The 20,213-nt window shown below is 38.5% G+C and overlaps 4 protein-coding genes across 11 annotated transcripts in view; 2 read left to right on the top strand and 2 right to left on the bottom strand.

Annotated features, from left to right (window-relative positions):
• LOC111465784 (protein LAZ1 homolog 2) overlaps positions 1-3,624 on the top strand; it is a 7,236-nt gene extending 3,612 nt beyond the window's left edge. Inside the window, exons 3-9 of the mRNA XM_023110300.1 lie at positions 474-530; positions 650-758; positions 1,516-1,691; positions 1,774-1,862; positions 2,659-2,908; positions 3,132-3,368; positions 3,431-3,624. Of these exons, the coding sequence (XP_022966068.1) occupies positions 474-530; positions 650-758; positions 1,516-1,691; positions 1,774-1,862; positions 2,659-2,908; positions 3,132-3,368; positions 3,431-3,610 (1,098 nt within the window). The 3' untranslated portion in view covers positions 3,611-3,624. The remainder of the gene's footprint in view (positions 1-473; positions 531-649; positions 759-1,515; positions 1,692-1,773; positions 1,863-2,658; positions 2,909-3,131; positions 3,369-3,430) is intronic.
• Positions 3,606-8,278, bottom strand: LOC111465783 (protein trichome birefringence-like 16). Of its 4 annotated transcripts, none has more exons than XM_023110297.1 (7): positions 8,199-8,278; positions 7,993-8,029; positions 7,473-7,624; positions 6,836-6,991; positions 6,066-6,371; positions 5,007-5,202; positions 3,606-4,681 (listed from the first exon to the last, which is right to left on the bottom strand). In XM_023110297.1, the coding sequence occupies exons 3-7, from the start codon at positions 7,621-7,623 to the stop codon at positions 3,856-3,858; spliced, it is 1,635 nt and encodes a 544-aa protein (XP_022966065.1). In that variant the 5' UTR covers position 7,624; positions 7,993-8,029; positions 8,199-8,278; the 3' UTR covers positions 3,606-3,855. The 4 variants fall into 4 exon arrangements, with proteins under 4 accessions (XP_022966065.1, XP_022966064.1, XP_022966067.1 ...); XM_023110296.1 differs by having other exon boundaries at positions 7,993-8,078; positions 8,199-8,258; XM_023110299.1 differs by having other exon boundaries at positions 7,473-7,629; positions 7,993-8,081; positions 8,199-8,216.
• A 162-nt stretch (positions 8,279-8,440) lies between these two features.
• On the top strand, positions 8,441-15,163 carry LOC111465781 (ATP-dependent DNA helicase Q-like 3). 4 transcript variants are annotated; one of them, XM_023110291.1, is made up of 19 exons: positions 8,441-8,679; positions 8,787-8,894; positions 9,038-9,045; positions 9,137-9,220; positions 9,845-9,985; positions 10,065-10,099; positions 10,349-10,432; positions 10,789-10,877; positions 11,085-11,237; positions 11,338-11,434; positions 12,333-12,336; positions 12,444-12,593; positions 12,674-12,775; positions 12,854-12,919; positions 13,020-13,153; positions 13,380-13,471; positions 13,621-13,748; positions 13,978-14,084; positions 14,418-15,163. In XM_023110291.1, exons 1-19 carry the CDS (start codon positions 8,529-8,531, stop codon positions 14,866-14,868), a joined length of 2,184 nt encoding a protein of 727 aa, XP_022966059.1. In that variant the 5' UTR covers positions 8,441-8,528; the 3' UTR covers positions 14,869-15,163. The 4 variants fall into 4 exon arrangements, with proteins under 4 accessions (XP_022966059.1, XP_022966061.1, XP_022966060.1 ...); XM_023110293.1 differs by lacking the exon at positions 8,441-8,679 and adding an exon at positions 9,346-9,347 and having other exon boundaries at positions 8,786-8,894; positions 8,992-9,045; XM_023110292.1 differs by lacking the exon at positions 8,441-8,679 and having other exon boundaries at positions 8,786-8,894; positions 8,992-9,045.
• A 2,909-nt stretch (positions 15,164-18,072) lies between these two features.
• Positions 18,073-19,942, bottom strand: LOC111465785 (RING-box protein 1a-like). 2 transcript variants are annotated; one of them, XM_023110301.1, is made up of 5 exons: positions 19,720-19,939; positions 19,543-19,593; positions 19,373-19,432; positions 18,562-18,633; positions 18,073-18,466 (listed from the first exon to the last, which is right to left on the bottom strand). In XM_023110301.1, exons 1-5 carry the CDS (start codon positions 19,841-19,843, stop codon positions 18,429-18,431), a joined length of 345 nt encoding a protein of 114 aa, XP_022966069.1. In that variant the 5' UTR covers positions 19,844-19,939; the 3' UTR covers positions 18,073-18,428. The 2 variants fall into 2 exon arrangements, with proteins under 2 accessions (XP_022966069.1, XP_022966070.1); XM_023110302.1 differs by lacking the exons at positions 18,073-18,466; positions 18,562-18,633 and adding an exon at positions 18,748-19,127 and having other exon boundaries at positions 19,720-19,942.
• Between the last annotated feature and the right edge of the window lie 271 nt (positions 19,943-20,213).

Genomic DNA, 20,213 nt, shown 5'->3' with positions numbered 1-20,213 from the left:
ATTTCATTTCTTGCGTGATTTGTGTAAAGAAGGCATTATTGAACTCAACTTTTGCCGAAGTGATGAACAAATCGCAGACCTATTCACAAAGCCCTTGAAACAACCATTGTTCGAGAAGCTCAGAAGAAAGATGGGGATATGCAGAATCCAAGATGTATATCAAGAAGATGAAATGAAGTCCTAAACTGATTTAGGCAGAATTCAGTTTAAGGGAGGGTGTTGAAACTAATAATAGCTAATAATAGAATAGAATTTGAATTGGTTTCAAATTCAAATAGAATAGAATTTGAATTGGTTTCAAATTCAAATTCATCCACAAAAATCTCTCAACCGACTACGGAATCACCCTAGAAAATCTCAACCAACTCTGGAATCCCCTATAAAAGGACCTCCCTCCCCATCATTCAAATTACTCCTCCTCTCAATCTCAATTCAGTTTTCTGTTGTCAGTTTTCTGTTGTCACCAACAACAGGAACAAAAATGGATTGTTGCGGTTCTTTTTATGGTTCCTGTTTATGCCACCGAGTCGGTGAGTCATAATTCCTCCAATCCATTCATCTAATGTATTTATTTGTTAGCCTTGTGGCCGCGTATGCTATAAATTATTCCTCTACAGCAACACTTAACCGTTGGCTACGTGCTTTTCAGATTATATCATTATGGAATCAAAGATTTTCCCTTGAATGTGACATCTTAAGGAACTGCTACGAAGCGTTTGCTTTGTATTCTTTTGGAAGCTATTTGATTGCTTGTCTTGGTAAGCTCCAGGCTACCAGGTTACTCTGCATCTTGGTTCTTTTGCTTGCCTGCTTGTTTGTTTTTTTCAATGATAGAGCAATGGAATGTGTCAAATGTCATCGTTCATGTATTATCCATCAGCCAAATTGAGCACATTGTTTTCTCAAATCTAACTGCCTTATTTTTCCACAAGGTTTCATTAGATAGTTGGGGACTACTTTGCCGGAAAACTGAGAAAGAGTCCCAAAACGAAAATATTATACGAGTAGCAGTAACTGGTAAAAGATTTTTTTCTTGTTTAACAGAAGCCCAATTGACACCCACATAACAATAGAATGTGTTGAACAAATCTGTGGTTCCCTTACCACATTGAAGGAGATTTTTGCAGGTAAGCCAATGATCTTTGATTGAAGCAAACATAAACTAGTTTAGTTTGTTTTTCCGTAGGTTGGGTTATGGTGAGACAATTGTAGACACTAGGTAGGACCTGATATAAGTTCGGATTTGGCCGACACATGCTACTTACTAAGGAGATGTTAGGATCGTGAGTATCACAGTTGTTTTATTTGTTTAGCCTAAAATCAAATACAAGTTACATGACAAACTAGGCTAATTAAAACTGTGAGTCATCCCTTAACAGTACTACACCCGGTATATGCCGCATCATCCGATTTTTGAAGCAGTTAACTGTATGTACAGATAATGCCATAAAATTATACATTGATTAATAAATCCTGAGTTCTTTACAGCATGTGATTTTTCATGAATGATGCAAGGTGGTGAAAGAAGAGTCGTTGAACTGCTTGAAATTGAATCAACAAAACAGCTAGAGGAACCTCTAATTGAAGGGGAAGAAAAGAGGTCTCAAAGAACACTGTGGAACTTTTTCCTTAAGCCACGTGTTCTTGGAGAACATCTGCTCACTATAGAAAAGTTTGGTCTTGTTCAATATGTAAGCCATTGATCTGGAACCTTTTATCGGCTTGAGCTCAAGAATTAGTTTTCTTATATATATATATTTTTGGGTGGTTTAGATGATTCTGAAGACGACATCTGCATTCCTAGCATTTATATTGGAGCTTTTTGGAGTTTATGGTGATGGGGAATTCAAGTGGTTCTACGGGTATATATTTAAACTTGCATATTTGGCCAATGGTGAAGGGGAATTGACTAGTTTGATTATGCTGCTTTGAGCCGATTGTTTATTTGTGTAGACTGCTCAGCTATCTACATGACTACATCAATTTCTAAAGGATAATTTTTGATTTAGTAAAAAATGCACGTTCTGTTCTGAGTCTGTTCTGAGTCAGTGTTTTCTGTTCTGAGTCAGTGTTTTCAGTTCGAGTGTCCAATGTACTACTAGCTACCACTGTTGTAACAGCTCAAGCCTACTGCTAGCAGATATTGTCCTCTTTGGATTTCCTCTTTCGGGCTTCCCCTCAAACCTTTAAAACGCGTTTGCTAGCGGAAGGTTTCCACCCTTATAAAAGGTGTTTTGTTCTCCTTCCTAACCAATGTGGGATCCCCACCAAATCCACCCTCCTTCGGTGCCTAGCATATTTACTGGCACACCGACTCGTGTCTACCCTCTTTCGGGGAACAACCTCCTTGTTGACACATCGCTACTGGCACACCACCTCGTGTCAACTCTCCTTCGGGGAACAACTTCCTTGTTGGCACATCACCTGGTGTCTGGCTCTGATACCATTTGTAACAGCTCAAGCCCACCGCTAGGAGATATTGTCCTCTCTAGGCTTTCCGTTTTGGGCTTACCCTCAAGGCTTTAAAACGCGCCTGCTAGGAAAAAGTTTCCACACTCTTATAAAGAGTGGTTTGTTCTTCTCCCCAACCAATGAAGAGATATTACGTTTCTTTTGTTTCACTTATGTTTATGCCTTTGGTGTTTAATTTTGTTGTAGCTATCCATACATAGCAGTGGTACTTAACTTCAGCCAGATGTGGGCATTATACTGCCTCGTCCAGTTTTATAATGTAACTCACGAGCAACTGAAACCAATAAAGCCACTAGCAAAATTCATTAGCTTCAAGGCCATAGTGTTTGCAACGTGGTGGCAAGGTGTTGGCATTGCTCTATTACGTGAACTTGGAGTTCTGCCGAAGGAGGGGAAACTGGAAACTGGACTGCAGGATTTCTTAATTTGCATAGAAGTAATCTGCTTCACCTTTTGCGTTTGCCAGCCAAATTTTCTTCTCAAACATGTCATACTTCGTATGTATTCACAATTCAAAGCGGTTTCGATCAAAAAAGAAAGCCATATAGAGCTTTGTAATATTCTTTCTTATTCATGATTTTGTAGACTTTTTTGCCTTCTTCCTTATTGATGAAACTTCAACGAACTGGAAAGTTGCTTATTTTTCTATTGCGTTGCAGATGGCCATCGCAGCTGGGGCTCATATATTTGTTTTCTCTGCTGAACCATATCGTTACATTCCAGTTTCTGAGTACGGAGTCACCATAGAGTCAATGAAAGGTCGAGCTGAGGTCAAAGAAGGCAAAGAACAAAAACCGGCTGTGGTTGAAAGGACAGAAACCCATGTCCATGTCGAGGCTCCTGGAACGAGTGTCGGCGAGAGCGTTCAGGACATAGTTCTTGAAGGCGGTCAGCGAGTAAGTAGAAGCTATTAAAATTGTTTAGCATTATATGCTCTAAGCTAATGTCGTCTTAGCAGGTTGTTAAGGATGTTGTATTGACCATAAACCAAGCAATAGGACCTGTGGAGAAAGTCGTGGCAATGATACAAGGGACCCTTCACCAAACAATGGTAGGTTCAGGTTCAGATGAAGAAGAATCGGATGTAGAGGTTGAAGAATACATGCAAGAAAACCTTGCAGGAAATGAAACCGTCTGAAACCCTTTTATCCATTCTCGATCATTATCATATGTCTAAACATAATTACTTGCAACATAGGAATTCATGTGGTCTATACAGTGTAAAAAATGCTGAGTAAAAAATGCTGAGTAAAAAATGCGAGCTTTCCACCAGTACTATCAACTAGGCGAACTCCATGGTTAATTAATTAAATTACCGTAGGTAATCACGGGCCAGGCACTGGCAGTTTCTCATGATGTTGCTCGCATCCTGTAACCATGTGACTAAATTTGCGCAAACAAAATTTCATTCCATGTATCAGGAACGCCCGGTAGACACCAGTGGAGGCAATCTTGAACCCCGGCTTTGGCTGTTATGCTGTATCTAGATATATGAGCCTCATCCCTTAGCTGTGAGAGGGCTGTTATGTCCAAAAGCTTAACCCCCGTCCCCTTCACTGCACCTGCAGCACTCTCATCACTTGATTCTTCTTGCACTACTTCCTTGCCTATTGACATAGGTCTTGTGTTGTCACAACTTCCTCCTGTATTCCAATCTCCACCCACAAAGTGCCTTGGTGAAATTGTTCGATAGAAGGCTTTCAAGCCTGGATACTTGGGAAGCTGAGAGTTCACCCAGTTGACGATACTGTAGATGGTGAGATTCTTGGCACTCCAAATCGGTGCAAGTTTCTTGTCGATGTTTGGCTTACCGTTCACATGCATCACCCAGCGGTTAGTCTTGAGCTTTCCACGATTCCAATGGTGGCCTGTGTTTAGAACCAACACATCAAATTTACTAATATACTGCTGTAAGAATGCAGGTGGTCGATCAAGATGCATGGCATAATCGGTGTTTTGATCTTTTTCATCCAAGGGCTCCACATTGCAGAGGCTAGCTGACCAGTAATAGAGTATTGTAGTATTGGTGCTTGGGAATCGATATGCCCATCCATTAGGGCGTGTATTACCAGGAGCCAAGGCCAAGCCGTATTCTTGACCCACATCTTCGAAATGCTGCTCCTCACCACCTGTGACCATACACATCAGAGACTGGAATTGCTGGCGGCCCAAAGAGTCTCCAACAAAAGCTAGGGTTTTGTCTTGCATCCTGAGTCATCAGAATAGCAAATGTTTTAGTATATTTTAAACTATCAGCATTACCATGACACAAGAAGAAATAAAAAGTGAAGGGTAATGCGCAACTGCATAGACAAAAGTGAATAGAATATGCTCAACGATATCGTAACCTTTGCGATTACCTTTCGCTTTTCCTTATTTTATCTAACTTATTATCGATCAAGACTTGAAAAGTCCAAGCGTGGAATGCAAATAAACTACCAGGATCTACTTAGTGTAGACCAGAGATAACTGTAGTTAAACCTCAACCTGAATGGGACGAGAAATAATCTGGAAGTTTCTCAAAAGGAGAATACCTTTTTAAGAACTCAGAACCTTTGAACCTTTCCATTTCACAATTGTTAGGCTGCCATCTAAGCTTTTCATAGGCAAAATCTGTACGTTGGGTCAAACGACACGCCCACATGCCAGATAGCCATTGCTTGCAGCGAAATCCAGAATACGAAGGCTCCTCCTCATCTACAATCCATTTTCCTTTTGCATAATTGCAGGCTGAATTGGTCAAATAAATTACAGAAACTGTTAGCAACCAAAATCTAATAAACCAAAGGTATAAGTAAGAAGTAAATCTTAAATAAAAGCAAGTGATACTTAAAATGTATACTCTTATCGGCAACATAATCAAAGGCTTTAAGACTACGGTAGAATAATACCATTTATACAAGAATGGACTAGTAGGAAAGAACTGACATAAAAAAAGTTTGCAGTAGTACTAGTGAAATTTACTTGCTTCATTAAACAAGCAACAGTAAGAGAAACCGTCCAGTGCGCATTTTCTATTACCCTCCTTTTTTTATTAGCCAATAAGCCTCATAACTGAATTGCAGGTAACCATACCCCCGCATCGTATCCTGATAGAAATCTGTTTTGGAAAGAATCTGAAGACTCTGAATTATGTCAGAGCTGATGGCAAATAGGAGGAGATTTTAATTTCAGTGTAACCAGATGACCTTTGCAAAGTTGTCAGGAGGAAAAGTTACGACAAGGCGCTCCAACAAACTAATACTTAGTCTTACGACAAGCCCACCGAACAAGACTTCATATGTCCCATCTCCAACTCCAAGAGATAACAAAGACTTATACTATTAGACTATCCACTCAGAGACTTGAGCTTGGGACTGTGGGCCCAATCTTATTTGAAACCCTAAGCACTACCACCAAGGTTGCTGCTTGAGGGCAAAGTTCAACAAAATTTGGAAAAGGAACTTCTAATCCAAAACCATTCCTTTTCCCAATCATCACATGACACTCAACTTGGTCTGTGTTGATTCTCTTGAACCAAATGTCCATATAATATAAGAAACCGAGTAGAATTTGCAGAGTGGTAAATAGTAAAGAGGAAATGTCTTGTGCACCTTGATTCCTTTCCAACTTGTTATCTATTGTGCTGATATTGTAGGCAATCGGTGACATTGAGACAACACTTTCTTCTCCTTGTCTTGAATAATTTTCTTTTACTACCAGCTTTATATTTCCGTCAGCTTTTTCTGGTTTCGGTTTTAAAACCTCTTTCTGTATAGGAACAATTTTATCTTCTTCATCCACAATTTGGTCATCTATTTTGTCGTCTTCTATAATTTCTTTTTGACTTTCTGAGCTTCCATCATTTCTTAGTTCTGGTATTTGTTGGTGTGTAGCTTCTCTGGAACCTACAAGGTTTCCTGCACGGAAAATAGACATTCAGAAATCTTAATCGAAGAGTTACTAAGACAATTCCAACATCCAGATGTAACTAGTACATTATTAATATTATCAAGAGATTAAATATACATGAAGAAAATAAGGTTTCAAGTTCAAAGAACAAATGTATAAGAAACTAAGGACACATACCAAATTGCAAGAAACAAATTTTAGTTTACAATAGAAGTGAAGAAATGACCACAGAAATGAGTGAGAAATGGCAACACCAGAAGGAATAAATGTCTGCTTGAAAAGCTCAGCTAAGAATATGGGTACCGATTGTGTCAATCAAACGTACAATTGCCACACATAAGAACGGCGAATTGATACAATTGAATTAGCCAAAAAGAAAATCATAACTAATCTGGAAAGGCCTCCCCTAAGTATAGTTAAACTGGAATATGCTGGAAACAAAATGTTAATCAACACTGAGTTAAAAATATACCTTTATTCTGAGAAGATATCGTGTCCTCATCATTTGAATAGCTGTGAGAAGAAGCCCAATGAGCATCTAGGTTATTTACAGTACTTTTATCTTCAGAAGCAGGTACATATTCACGATCCAAAGGAGAAATACTAACTAGTCTACCTGCCAGACTATCTGCATTAAAAAAGAAGATCAAGAAGCACAATTATGAATATGTACTTAAAGTTCAAAAGTGCTAATTGTCAACAAGGGAATGGTTCAAATCATGGCCAGCATCTATTTTAGATATTAGAAATCTCATGAATCTTCCATCTACAGATCATGCTGTTCTACAAAGGTGTGCATATATCAGCCCATCACTCTGGTTATCTAAGATATACATAAGCTGAAAACAAGACTAGTTTTCTAAAAACTGTCAGGTACAGAGAAATTGCCACGGCTTCTTAAAATAAACATGCGGAATAATTCCTCGTCTTGGAAGAAAAACAATGCTTTGGAATTTCAAAAAGCATGCAAGAATTCATCTTGCTTGGTATATATGATATGGTACAATGGCTAGATTTTGTGTGTTCTAATGATCTGAAATTCCAGCTCAGTTGACTTTGTGGCACCATGAAAAAGTCTAACGAAAAGGGAGATGTTAGCAAACCATGACCTTGAGATAGCTGCAACGGAGTCTGAGATGCAGGAAAGGTATTAAGAAGTGGAGTTTTCTCCCATGTCAACATAATAATAACCACGCACATCAAGGCAATGGTTACGAGAGATAGCTCTTTACCCCTCAATCCATAAAAACCCTTCTTCATCCTGCACTTGAGTAGCAATCGTGTTAATATTTTATCAAAATGCTGTGAGAAGAATGAGTCACCAGCAAAAAAGCAAAAACAGGGGCTCCAGTAGCACAACCGCTGACTAATATACATTGAGAACACAAGAGACTTGCCCGTTTCAAGCATTTACTAAGTGCATAACGTTTTCGATTTCTTACACAAAAGCGACGAATTGCAATGCAATGGCTAATAATTGAAGGATTTTGGTTGTATGGATAACTACTACAGATAAATACTGATTCCCACCGACAAAACGATTCGTGGTTTAAATGAAAACCCGAGTTGCTTCTCTCAAATCTTAAGGGAATTAATTAAGAACATGTTTCAGTGGTGAGAAGATAATACCTTAGAGGTGAGATATGAAGGCCGCAGTCGAGAGGATCTGCAGAAAACAAATGCAGTTAAAAAGGAAGAGATTTTCTCAGTAGTTGCTGTTGCGAATGGGGAAAAGAGAATCAGAATGAAAAAAGTGGAATTACGATTAATCAGTGGAGCAGATGAGAATAATTAAGCAAACAAAATGAAGAACAGGAGAAAGAACATGGAAGAACCTGGGATGCGCGAAATAGAAGGGTGAGGAAAACAGGAACAACAGAGACAGAATTAAAATTAAATAGTTAATGAACTCAGAGTGGGGGAGGGATGTATCCCATCGACTTTAACGTACCCGCCCACACGTCGACGCTCGGAGACCAATTTTATTTTATTATTATTTTTTTTTTTAAGAATATTAAATATAAATCTTATATTATACCGAAATGATTAAAATTTATTAAAATTGAATAAAAGAGTTTCGGAAGGTTTACCTCCGCGCTCCCTCTTAATGCCTGATCTTCATAAACCGACGGCGGGAATAAGGTGAATATTCAGGCGGGAACAAAATGAAGAAGTCATCGCTTCCATTGCGCGGTAGTATCGGCCCCGGAAATCATGAGTATAGCAACGAATCCTTGGTGAAGCTCTTAAGGTGGCATTTCGGACATTCTGAGTTTAGAGGAAAGCAATTGGAAACGATTAAAGCTGTTTTATCAGGTTGATACTTCCATAGCTTACAGATGTAACATGTTGCGCGTTCTTAATTTTTAGTGAATTTTCTGAATACTGTTAGCTGATTTCATCTATAATCTTCTTTGACTTAGGAAAAGATTGTTTCTGTCTCATGCCCACTGGGGGAGGAAAGTCAGTGTGTTATCAGATCCCTGCTCTCGCTACAAAGGGAATCGTGCTTGTTGTTTGTCCCTTAATAGGTGAATGCTATTCAGTTTCTTTATTTACACTAAAAGCTTATAGGAGAATTTGAACTACAAATGTTTCTTCTTTTTCTTTTTCTTTTTTTTGTATAAGATAATTGCGCCCCTGTCTGCCTAAATCATCAAGTATTCGCTTGCAGCGTTGATGGTGAGCATTGAAGTGTTTGTTTCCTTGTGTTCCTAACAATTTCATTTTTCGATTTGTAATTGTTTGGCCCTTTCCCCACCCATTACATTAGGAAAACCAAGTGATGGCGTTGAAGGAAAAAGGAATTTCGGCTGAATATCTATCCTCAACTCAGTCAATACAAGACAAAAAAAAAGTGAATTTCCCCTACAATTATCTCCCTTCCTACTTATAATGTCTGTTTTGGTGGATTCCTCATTATTCATCAAAAGTGTATATATATATATATATATATATTTTTTTTTTTTTTTTTTAAAAAAGAAGTATGTTCTTACAATGCGTGTATATGCCTGTATATGTGGTTGGTCTCATCACTCTTTCTAAAGTAATAACGCAATTAGTTGAACTCAACATGCACGAGGAAATGTAAACTTACTTTTAGATGACATCATCAGCTTGCCATTTTTCCACCTTGTGTGTGTGTGTGTGTGGGTGGGGGTGGGAAGCAAAGTAACATCATGCTTCTGTAAACATTCGGTGATAGGATATTTTGAATTTAACAAATCCTTCAACTGTATGCATCTCAGTAGTTTGCAAGAAGAGAAGAATTATTGCGTACTCAGGAGTGGTGGGAGTGAGTTTGGGAATCCCCCTTTTTTCATGTAATAGACAAAACCATAAAATGTCTTTGTTTTCCCTCTTCTTTTTTTGGTAATCTTCTGTCCTTGTTTATAATCTCGTCCTCTCATCTTAAATAATTTTTGTTTATACAAACTTTCCTTACCTAGAAATAATGTATGTAACAATCTTCTTCATCTAGATCCATGAAGATCTTGATTCTGGTAAACCTACCTTAAGGCTTCTCTACGTTACACCTGAATTAATTGCAACACCAGGATTTATGGCAAAACTGATGAAAATTTATTCTCGAGGATTGCTAAGTCTGATTGCTATAGACGAGGTGAGTTTATATTGTATTATGTGCAGAATGTTGTATTCTTCAATCATTCCTTCATCTTTCTATTTAATGCAATTTTCAGGCACATTGTATTTCAACGTGGGGCCATGATTTCAGGTTTGTAATATAGATGATAGATAATCAGTTATTGTCTTTTAGGAATAGACTGTAGACATGAATCTCTTCTTATATTAGTATACTATTATTTATGTTGACAAAAGCTATTGATAATGATCCTCTTTGCCTCTACCTCATATGTCAATACGATGCTCATCCTAGTTGTACCATACGTCAATCTTGTTGCTTATGGATGACCTTTGTTTTTTCTTTTCTGTCTCCTCTCTGGCCTTTTATGTTTTGAAACAGGCCTGGCTACCGCAAGCTTTCTTCTTTGAGGAGTCGTCTTCCTAATGTTCCTATACTTGCCTTGACAGCTACTGCTGCTCCTAAGTGAGTTATTCTTATAACCATTTAGTTTAGAAATCCTTTGTTCCCATTTTAGTGTGTCTATTTATGTGGGAACCATACACTTGGTTTGAGCAAACCAACCTTTTTGTTAACTTGTTATGGTTGTTAGTTTAATATTAAACTAATAGGCCTATCTTTTGCTTCTCGGGGTGATTCTATTGCCCTTTGCGTGTTCATATGATAGACTCCAGGTCTCTTTTCCTTCCGCTAGAAAAAAATTGACGTATGTTTCTCTGCTGATATTCTATGATTTTGTTGGATGGTAGCAGTCAGTGCATGTAGGTACTGAATTTAAAGTTCAGCAAGATTAAATCCTGGTTTTTTCTTTGTATCTGCAGGGTCCAGAAGGATGTAATAGCATCCTTGGGCTTGCAAAACCCTCTAGTTCTTATGTCTTCATTTAATCGTCCGAATATATATTACGAAGGTTTGTCCTGGTGGCTTAACTTTAAGTGTGTGTGTTTTCAATTTTTTCCGTGCAGCGTGGGAAAATTGGGATGAACTTATTGATTGCCCCCTGTTCCATATGTTTTTCTGCATGTAGTATGTTTCATGAGTTACATGTAAGTTCATGCTGCCTCGAATTTGTAAATTTACTGCTGCATTTGAACCTAGTTGAAAATTGACTGTGCAGTTCGATATAAAGATCTTTTGGATGATCCACTTGCCGATTTGGCTAAGCAGCTGAAAGCTAGTGGAGATGTCTGTGGAATCATCTATTGCCTAGAACGTGCATTGTGTGACCAATTGTCAGTTTATCTAGCAAAATATGGTATTTCATGCGCTGGTACGTAAATTTTGTATACTCTTTGGAATTGGAATTTTAGCTCTTCGAGTTTATTTGTTTAGATATGTACTTATATTGTGTTGGTCTTGTCGGTTTTCAGCTTATCATGCAGGTTTAAAGAATGAGTTGAGGAAGTCTGTTTTGGAGGATTGGTTAAGCTCTAAGATACAAGTTGTTGTAGCCACAGTAGCTTTTGGGTATAGTTGTCTATAAAACTTTACCTTTCATTTAACCTTGTTAAATTGTAGTGTAGATATAACTTAATCTACCATGACTCGTCAACTTAAGCTTTTGGGTTTATTTATGATTTAACTTGGTATCGAGGTTTTGAGTTCAAACCCTTGTAATGTCATTTCCTTCCCAATTAATATTGATTTTCACTCGTTGGGATTTTTACAAATTTTCAAGCCCACAAGTGAGAGAGAATGTTTCGGTGTAGATATAATTAACTTTACCATAACCCATCAGCTTAAACATTTGGGTTGATGGATGATTTATAAAACCTCACTTTTCCATTCATTCTTGGCATATTTATTTATTTTTAATTTTTTTTTATCATAAATGTTTTGAAAATGCAGATATCAATAGTAAACATTGTTTAAGTTGCCGGGGTGGGTTTATTTATCCACTGTGTTGTGAAGTATGGCCCGTGGGTGCTTTAACCCACTCCACTTAACTCCAAATTGGTGGGCAAAACGCACCCTAACTGTGTTTTAGAAATCAAGCCCTTATAAGATAAGAAAAATATGAAAAGCTTGGCATTTCAGTCTTTCACTCTTTTTGAGGATTTTAAATAGTTACAGCTCATATGTTTTGTCAACATTCCTAGTCCCCAAGTTTTATTACTATTAATATCTTTTGGCTACTTGAGAATGTTGAATTTACTTTGCCTTTGGAAATGGTACAATGACAGCTTCCTCGTTATTTGTTGCAAGGGAAGTCCTCTATATTACTCCCTGTCATGTTCCTTTGATTCTTCCTTCTTGTTTTTGTACTTATGATGTACCTAAGGTTGTGATTATCCTTTCATTGTCCCCTTTTTCCTAGAGCCATTCTGGTGTGTGCACAGTTACTAAATTAGTGGAACTTCTTCAGGATGGTATGCATTTACTTAATTGTAGTTAGTAAAAATTTGGGCGTGTATGTGTTAGTTTCTGTGCAGGATGAGCATTAACTTTTCTAATTTCATGTTGTTGTCTTACCTAGGGTATAGATAGAAAAGATGTCAGGGTTGTTTGCCACTTCAATATTCCCAAGTCAATGGAAGCTTTTTATCAAGAGTCGGGTAGAGCTGGCCGTGATCAATTACCCTCTAAAAGTCTGTTATACTATGGACTTGAAGACCGCAGAAGAATGGTTAATTTCTGAACTCGACTTGCTGTTTTCTTCCCTCTTTTTCTTTTTGCATTGTTGTTTAACATTTTTCATTGTTACAGGAATTTATTCTAAGGAATAGCTCCAGTGCTGATAAGAAGATTCTACCATCTTCAAGCTCCCAAAAGAAGTTATCGGAGAAATCCTTAACTGACTTTGCTCAGGTGATTTTCATCTGCATTTGTAATCCGACAATGATATTATTTGCCATTAATTTGATGTCCTGGCACCACTGAATGCAGATGGTTGAGTATTGTGAGGGCTCTGGATGTCGCAGGAAGCAAATTCTTGAGAGTTTTGGGGAACAGGTAGGAAGAAGGTCAATTTGTATAATAGGTGTTAGTTTTCTTCCAAACTCTTGAAGTGTCAAAAGCTAATATTATAAATATAACTGTTCGACTGGACTAGGTTCCTGCATCCATATGTAGTAAATCGTGTGATGCCTGCAAACACCCAAATACTGTCGCTGCCTATTTGGAAGAGCTTACTACAACTTGTGCTGTTGGACGAAATAATTCATCTTCTAGAATTTTTGTCAGCAGGTGCTTGACTTAAAAGGCTCTAAATTCTTTTAAATTTTATTATTGAAAAGGGTAGCTGTAAATCTTAGAGGCCACATATTTGATTTAGTTACCAACTCATAATTCTTTTTAAGTAGGGATGGGGATATGAACTTCGGACTTCAAAGAAAAGGGTTGATGTCTTAACCACTAGTCATGCCCACTGCCACTGACTCATAGTTTTTTTTGTTTTTTTGTTTAAAATCAGCTCAAATATGAATGATGAGAAAGAGTTTTCTGAATTTTGGAATCGCAAAGATGAAGCAAGTGGATCTGGTGAAGATATATCTGATTCTGATGGTACAAATCATTTGAATGGACTTGACTTCTCTCCCTCACTTCCAGCCACGTAGCTTAATTTTTGGTTGTATACATTATGTGCTGGGGTTGAATTCGAGTATTTTCTTGTAACTGTGTTTTTTTTATTCTCATTTTCCCCATATTGCCAGATGATACCGAGGTTGTCAAAAGCCTAGCTGGAACGAAGTCTCTAAAGAAATCAGGACTAAATGAAAAGATAGCACTTCTAGAGCGTGCGGAGGAAAATTACTACCAGAACAAGATCTCAGTTAAACAGGTTTGTCTTGATGGTTTCTTTTTCCCTTTGATATTACAATGGGGCGGGAGTTTAGAAATCGAAAACCTAAACCATGCATTTGGTCTAAGGACCGCTTTAGACTGAAAATTCGGGTTGGTTAGATGGGTTATTTTTACTTGACAGTGGATTTATCCATTCATGTTGGATTCATGAACTTGTTTTCCACTATGCTTGCGTCTTTCCTGATGGACTAGATACTTCATGGCAGAATGATAAGCATGACAAGAATGTTGTATCTGCATCATTTAGGGAAGCTAGCAGGAAAAGATTAGAGAATGCTATTGAACAGGCTCAACAACGGCTTGGGAGCTCCAAGTAAGTTAACCGTTCTTTTTCCAATGACAACTTTTAATAATTCCAGTTGCTCTTCTGTCTTTAGACGCTCATTTCCTTGGGATAATCACTTGGCCGATTTTCATTTTGTGTCATACCCACTAAATTCAAATAGGTGGTCGAGATCAATAAGACTAACGGTGATGTAGTTGCTGTTACACTATTCCATGTAATTTCTCTTGGTAACTAACTAGTTCAGTCCTTTGAGACACAAGTGCGTGCATGCTTTGCTCGTAACATGGATGGTAGTTCTGGCAGCATATACATGGTCTTAAGTTTTTCCACAACCACGTATCTTGATTGGAATTCTTGCAGGATTGAAGTGGAAAGATATGCTTGTTTCCTTGAGCATGAGTGCTACGAGAAATATGGAAGAACAGGAAAATCATTCTATTATTCACAAGTGGCCAGTACCATGAGGTGGCTGTCGACAGCAGATTCTAAGGAGTTAACCAGTCGGCTTAGGGCTGAGGAGAATACAGAACTTCCTGCATTGCCATCTCCATCCCCTATGTTAGATCTATCAAAGTCAGAAAAGACTAATGAAGAAGTTCATTGCAGCCCTGTATTGGAAAACCCCGCAAGCAATTTGTCAAAGCAAAATGCTTCCCATGCTGCTGCTGCTGCTCCTCCTTTGCCTCCAATTCCGTCCTTTGCAGAATTTGTTAATGGCAGAATAGAGAAGGCGAATCAATCAAATAAATCACCAAGGCTCACGATTAACAGAGATGAAAAGGATCCAGTAAAGAGGACCAGATTACTGTAGAACGAGTTTCTAAGGTCTCCGAACGTCTTCTTTTGAGTTGTTGCTTGTTTTCTTCAGCCAACTATCAAGGGGTAGCTGGAAAGATGAACGAGGATGTGGTTGTTAAAAATTCTAGGCTTTTTACTTGGAAACATTTTGCGGAATTGGATATGGATAGGGTCTCTTATCATTTTTCTTGTTTCCTTGTAATTAGCTCTGAGTGACTTTTGAATGACAACTGATCCACCGGGTGAAACCTGATAGCCAGTGGCCACAGATATAAACAAGATATTTGAAAGGGTTTGGTGACTTCAAATTTGTAAATTTATGAAACAGGTAAAACTAATCCATAATCTATGCTTTAAGGAAAAAAAAATCAAATTTCCTCGTAGAGGCACGGCTGAATCATTGCAAAAGCTTAGGCAGCTCACGTGAGCAGAGGAAGCCACAAGCGGAACAGTACCTCTGCCTCGAGCTTTAAAGAAAGAAAAGAAAAACTCTGCCGTCTGCCCTCTGCGACTGTGTGGTGAACGGTGATGGTGGAAGGAAGAGGGGTGTAATTGTGAACCCCACCTGCAGTTTCAAGAGTCCACTAGTGCCCAAGAGAGAAAATAACTGTGCTTCTTTTCCATTTCAATTTGAAGGTCCCATCCCTCTGGGATTTGTGCCCTGCTCACTTGCTCTGTTTCTTTTCTTTTTCACTGCATTCCTCCCCTGATGAAGCTAGTTTTATGATTACCATCTTTATACTTCGTGCCGTTTTGAGGTTTGATTCCTTTCTTTCTCAATTCCTTAGAAACAAAGGAATTCTTAGTACACAAATTATAAGGACACAAATTTCTCAAGTTTCAAGTTCAAGATCATCTTCCTGCGAGGCAACCCCACAGAGTTATGGCCGTTTGCTCATATATCTGAAGGTTGGGTCCATTTGCATTCAAGCCTGACACTAAATCAAAACCAAATCTCTTCCTTCAGTCAAGTCAGAATTCAACGGCTTGCTTGAGGAAACAGTTCAATGCAGTAGTTGTAGTCGTAGTAGAAGAAGAAGAAGAAGAAAATATAGTGGTAAGAGTAACAAAGTGGGAAAGAGGGTTTATTTGTGGTGATTTGGTTTGGGCAGAGTCCGAATCTGTTTAATGATAAGAAAATGATTTGGGGAGTGAGGATGAGAGCCCATTTGAGAGCAGCCTGCCTTTTTCACCTCTTCTTTCCCCTGAATCGCATTCGTGTTCTTGTCATGGATTGCACAAACCCTTGTTCTTGTTATGTTTTGCCTCAGTGGAAGCTGTCCTTGTCAGGGCGTCTATCTTCTTTTCTTAATTTGCACTGTACTTGTGTACCAAAACCAGAACTAGCAACACAAACACACTATTCTCTGTCCCTTCTTTTCCATTTCCCCCAATGGCTACTACTCTTACTCGCCCACCTTCCTCTCCATCCCTCCCACCCCCCTACCCCAACTCGCCTCCTCTGTATCCAGATTTGTAAGGAAAGCGCCGGCAAACGGCCAAGGTTCAGATGCTTCAGAGGGAGATTGCTTTTCTCCAGGTTCTTTTCATTTACCTCTCTGCTTTTCCTTTTCTTTTTCTTATTATAATGCATGCGCCAATGCCCTTTCTTTCGTAACCCTCAAGAAACTGCAATTGAAACCAAATCACATTTTAGATCCCGTACATCCATTTCAGACGTAATAACAAGCTAAGGTTCGTCTTAGATTAACTTCAAAGTTACAAATTTTCTCCATCACCAAGCAAAAGCATCCCACCCCAGCCTAATGGGGTAACAGTGAGATTTGAGTTTTGCTCACAACACAAATCCCATTGGCATTGATGTTCAATCTATAACCATTTGGGTTTCATTCCTGCATTGCTTTCTCTTATCCCCGGTTCATTATGAAAATATAACAAGCTTTTCTTCCACGATATCTCTGGGGCAGGAAGACTTGAAGTCTACCGATGGTCTTCAACCTGCATCTCAATGCAGCAAAGAGTACGTACACCAGTTCATTTGCCAAAGACTTTGAACTTCTACTTCCCAGATCTTCTGCTCATCTAGCACAAGAACACTTTGCAGGGTAGCTGACTATGTGGTCGCCAAATCAGATCCCTTGATAACAACGTAAGGGGTTTCCCATCATTAATTTTCTAAAATTCTTTGCAGCCTATTCATGCTATATGTTTCTTCTTTGAATCAGATATAAGAAGCATAGCCGCATATGTCAATTTTGGAAATGGCTCTGGTATGTAACTCTCACCTTACTTTTTCTTCCATGATGATGTGGTGTAAGAATAATCAAGCTAATTCTCACTTGATGCAGTGGGTTCCCCTGCTGTAAGTTGTCGTGGATTTGCTGTTGCTGCTATGCTGGATGCTCGATCCATCTCGAAATCCCACCCTGCTGTAGCTGTAATAATCCATGTAAATGCCTATCATGCGGCTGCTGTAGCTGTAATAATCCATGTAAATGCCTATCATGCGGCTGCTGTAGCTGTAATAATCCATGTAAATGCCTATCATGCGGCTGCTGTAGCTGTAATAATCCATGTCCAACACTACTCCGATGCTCATGCTATTGCCCAATCATTTCATGCAGCCAATGTTGCCATTTTTCATTACCTTCATGCCCTGAATGCCCATGCTGTGAATGCAAATACTGCTGTGGCTGTACTGGAAACTGCTGCTGTAATCCATGCCACTTGTGTTGCTAGCCAGAGACCGACACCACTGCTCAGTCCCTTAGTTTTAGCTTTCTTCAGGTGGCAGACTCGTTTAACCAAATTTCTCGGGGAACCACCTTCGAGCAGCACCAAGAATGTAAAATAAGGTACAGTGTTTGCTGAGGAAGTTGATGGCCGAATCAAAATGATTCTTCCATTTGGGAGTTTAGCAACTGTTAACTGTGTGAGGTGCGGGGCAATCAGCAAAAACTGGTGCGTCCGGCTGCAACAAAGTGAGAAGAATGGGCATCCCAAACTCCTTGCCTGCACAAACTGAGAGAGCTCAGCACAGTTCGATAGCAACACAAAAGTGCCAGTTAACAATTCAGAAGAAAAACATAGTCATCATGCAATATATTCAGAAGAAAAACAAAATAACAATTTTAACCTGTTCTGAATATCAACCAAATCCATGATGTTATATTTTCTCATCGTTACAGCCTACTGGTATTTTTCATTCAGAGCAGCCAACAATCATTCTAAAGTAAGACCACTTTAGAAGCATTCATTCGGTGAAGAACACGATTATATTATGGGAAGAAGAATATCCGATAGACAAACAAGAATCGAAGAGCAAATAGGCAACAATAAGATCCAAATTTTCCAGATGAACCGAGTGAAATGTTAACATAAATACAAGTAAAGAAATGGTAAACGGTAAAACAAGAACTAACGTTCGAGTGCTAGCCTATTTCTACAAACAACTCCCAAATAAAATCACATAATTCTCTGGACAATTGTAGTTGCTCAACAAAATGCATCTTCGAATCGCAAATTTCTGAAACCATGTATGGAGAAAGTTCATCGGGGACAACATTAGAGACCCATGAGAATTTAAGGATCCATATTCTCAGCAGCAAAGTTCTAGTGACCGTACTTCTGAAATTCCCACTCGCTATTATCTGTAAAATGGCAAAGCTTTCTTCAATTACCAAAATTCATTTTTTTAGAAAAGAAATTGTGGTTGAAAGGCTGGGCAAGAATGTGAAATGCATACCCAATGGGCAAACTTGACGCGTCTTCAACCATCTACTGATACAGTGGAAATGAAATGCATGATTACACACCCCTACAAATATATAAAAATTCAACACCAGGTATCATCAGTCGTTGGCTCCAGCTATAATTCCACATCAAGGGAAATTGCAAAATAATGTTGCATACTGTAAGTTGGATAGAGTAATAATCAATCAGTCCAAAAGGCAATCTTTTTAAGTTAAATAATAAGTTCAGTTCTTAATAGAGTTTCCTGAGGTCCCAAAAGCTCTCCGAGCTAGAATCAACCCCCTTAGAAAGTCTCTGATTATAACTTGACCTTTAGATTGTGCCCTAACAGTTGGATGGCAGTAATTCTCAGAGGTCTTACGGGAGCATCAACTCATACCAAATACATTACAATGCTTAGCTCAACAAATAGCGGCAGAAAATGGGCAGTGGACAAAAACATGAAATGGCTCTCTTGTCTTTCCTGCACAGGATACATCACCAGCCATTCGGAACGCTTCTCACTTTTTCAGAATTTTAGCCTCCCAGGTTAGCTTACTACGGATTAGGTCAGTATGGCTATGTTAACAAACAAGCTAAAGGTCTGAGGAATTGACAGAAAAGCAACCATTAATATGAAGGGAACGCACTTCGACATCCTCCTAATTAGAAAATATGACATGGCTTTAAATATTCAGCATAGAGGCCCAATCATCCACCTCAGTATCCGTAAGTTGTGAGGTAGAAAATAATAGCACATTGTGTCTGCGTGAATGGATTGGGGATAGGGAGAGGAAATGTTTTTATAAAAAAAAAAAACGTACCCCAAGCCACAGTACATTCCTCGCTGGTTGCGCTTGCCTGGTTTGCTTGGCACTCGATGCCTACATAACAAACAATGGTGAATGGCTAAAGAAAATACAAATAATATAGAAAATTAAGAGGAAGATCATTCCAGATATCTTAGAACTTGATCAAATGATGATAAACTTACAAAGATCCATGATATGATTTCTGCAGATCGCACAGTTATCGACAACGATATCTGAATTAAGAAATGAATAACACAAAAATTAGAGAGGAGGATTCCGATGTAAGAAGGCAAACGGGAGAGTGAGAGCAGTAATAGCAACGCCGTGTGAAGGGCTAAAGATTAGGGTTCCGTAATTACCCCATGCCCATAGAGCGACGGCGTTCCACTTTTTGATCTCAAAACGCTTGGGTTTCTTGGTAGACGAAGGACCGGCACTGCTCGAAGCCTCGCCGACCGGAACCATCGTCACGTCGGAGTCCATGGTTGCCACTTCTTAATCCGTCTCCTTGACACGGGCGGACCGATTTCCTGTAGCTGAAGCTGCGTCTTGAATTTTTTATTTTCAATGAAATTTGTTATTAGCATTTAAGTTTGTTTTATAGTGTATTGTGTACTTCACCAATATTATAATTACATCATGATGTCGACACGCCCATTTAAAATATATGTCGACACCCATTAATATCACTTAAAAATAATCTCATATTGTTTATTATTGAGTAAAATCAATAAAAATACATATTTTATCTCATAAATATCTAATTCTTAAACCATAAACAATATAATATCTTAAACTTTTAAAATTTTCCTCTTAAATAATAAAAGATATTTTTTTAATTTTAAGATATTAT

This window comes from Cucurbita maxima, unplaced genomic scaffold, assembly GCF_002738345.1.
Source record: "Cucurbita maxima cultivar Rimu unplaced genomic scaffold, Cmax_1.0 Cma_Scf00029, whole genome shotgun sequence".
NCBI classification, from domain to species: domain Eukaryota; kingdom Viridiplantae; phylum Streptophyta; class Magnoliopsida; order Cucurbitales; family Cucurbitaceae; genus Cucurbita; species Cucurbita maxima.
The sequence above is the reverse complement of the archived record's forward strand: the minus strand, read 5'-3'. Positions and strand labels throughout refer to the sequence as shown.

Excerpts from the sequence above, each read along its gene's own strand:
- LOC111465783 (XM_023110297.1), bottom strand. The coding sequence starts at position 7,623 with ATGAAGAAGGGTTTTTATGGATTGAGGGGTAAAGAGCTATCTCTCGTA. Across the intron at positions 6,992-7,472 it reads TCCGTTGCAGCTATCTCAAG|ATAGTCTGGCAGGTAGACTA; the intron begins GTCATGGTTTGC and ends TTTTTAATGCAG. Across the intron at positions 6,372-6,835 it reads GATATCTTCTCAGAATAAAG|GAAACCTTGTAGGTTCCAGA; the intron begins GTATATTTTTAA and ends TTTTCCGTGCAG.
- LOC111465781 (XM_023110291.1), top strand. The coding sequence starts at position 8,529 with ATGAAGAAGTCATCGCTTCCATTGCGCGGTAGTATCGGCCCCGGAAAT. Across the intron at positions 10,878-11,084 it reads TCCGAATATATATTACGAAG|TTCGATATAAAGATCTTTTG; the intron begins GTTTGTCCTGGT and ends TTGACTGTGCAG. Across the intron at positions 12,776-12,853 it reads CCTTAACTGACTTTGCTCAG|ATGGTTGAGTATTGTGAGGG; the intron begins GTGATTTTCATC and ends CACTGAATGCAG.
- LOC111465785 (XM_023110301.1), bottom strand. The coding sequence starts at position 19,843 with ATGGACTCCGACGTGACGATGGTTCCGGTCGGCGAGGCTTCGAGCAGT. Across the intron at positions 19,433-19,542 it reads AAATCATATCATGGATCTTT|GCATCGAGTGCCAAGCAAAC; the intron begins GTAAGTTTATCA and ends TTTGTTATGTAG. Across the intron at positions 18,467-18,561 it reads GCGTCAAGTTTGCCCATTGG|ATAATAGCGAGTGGGAATTT; the intron begins GTATGCATTTCA and ends GCCATTTTACAG.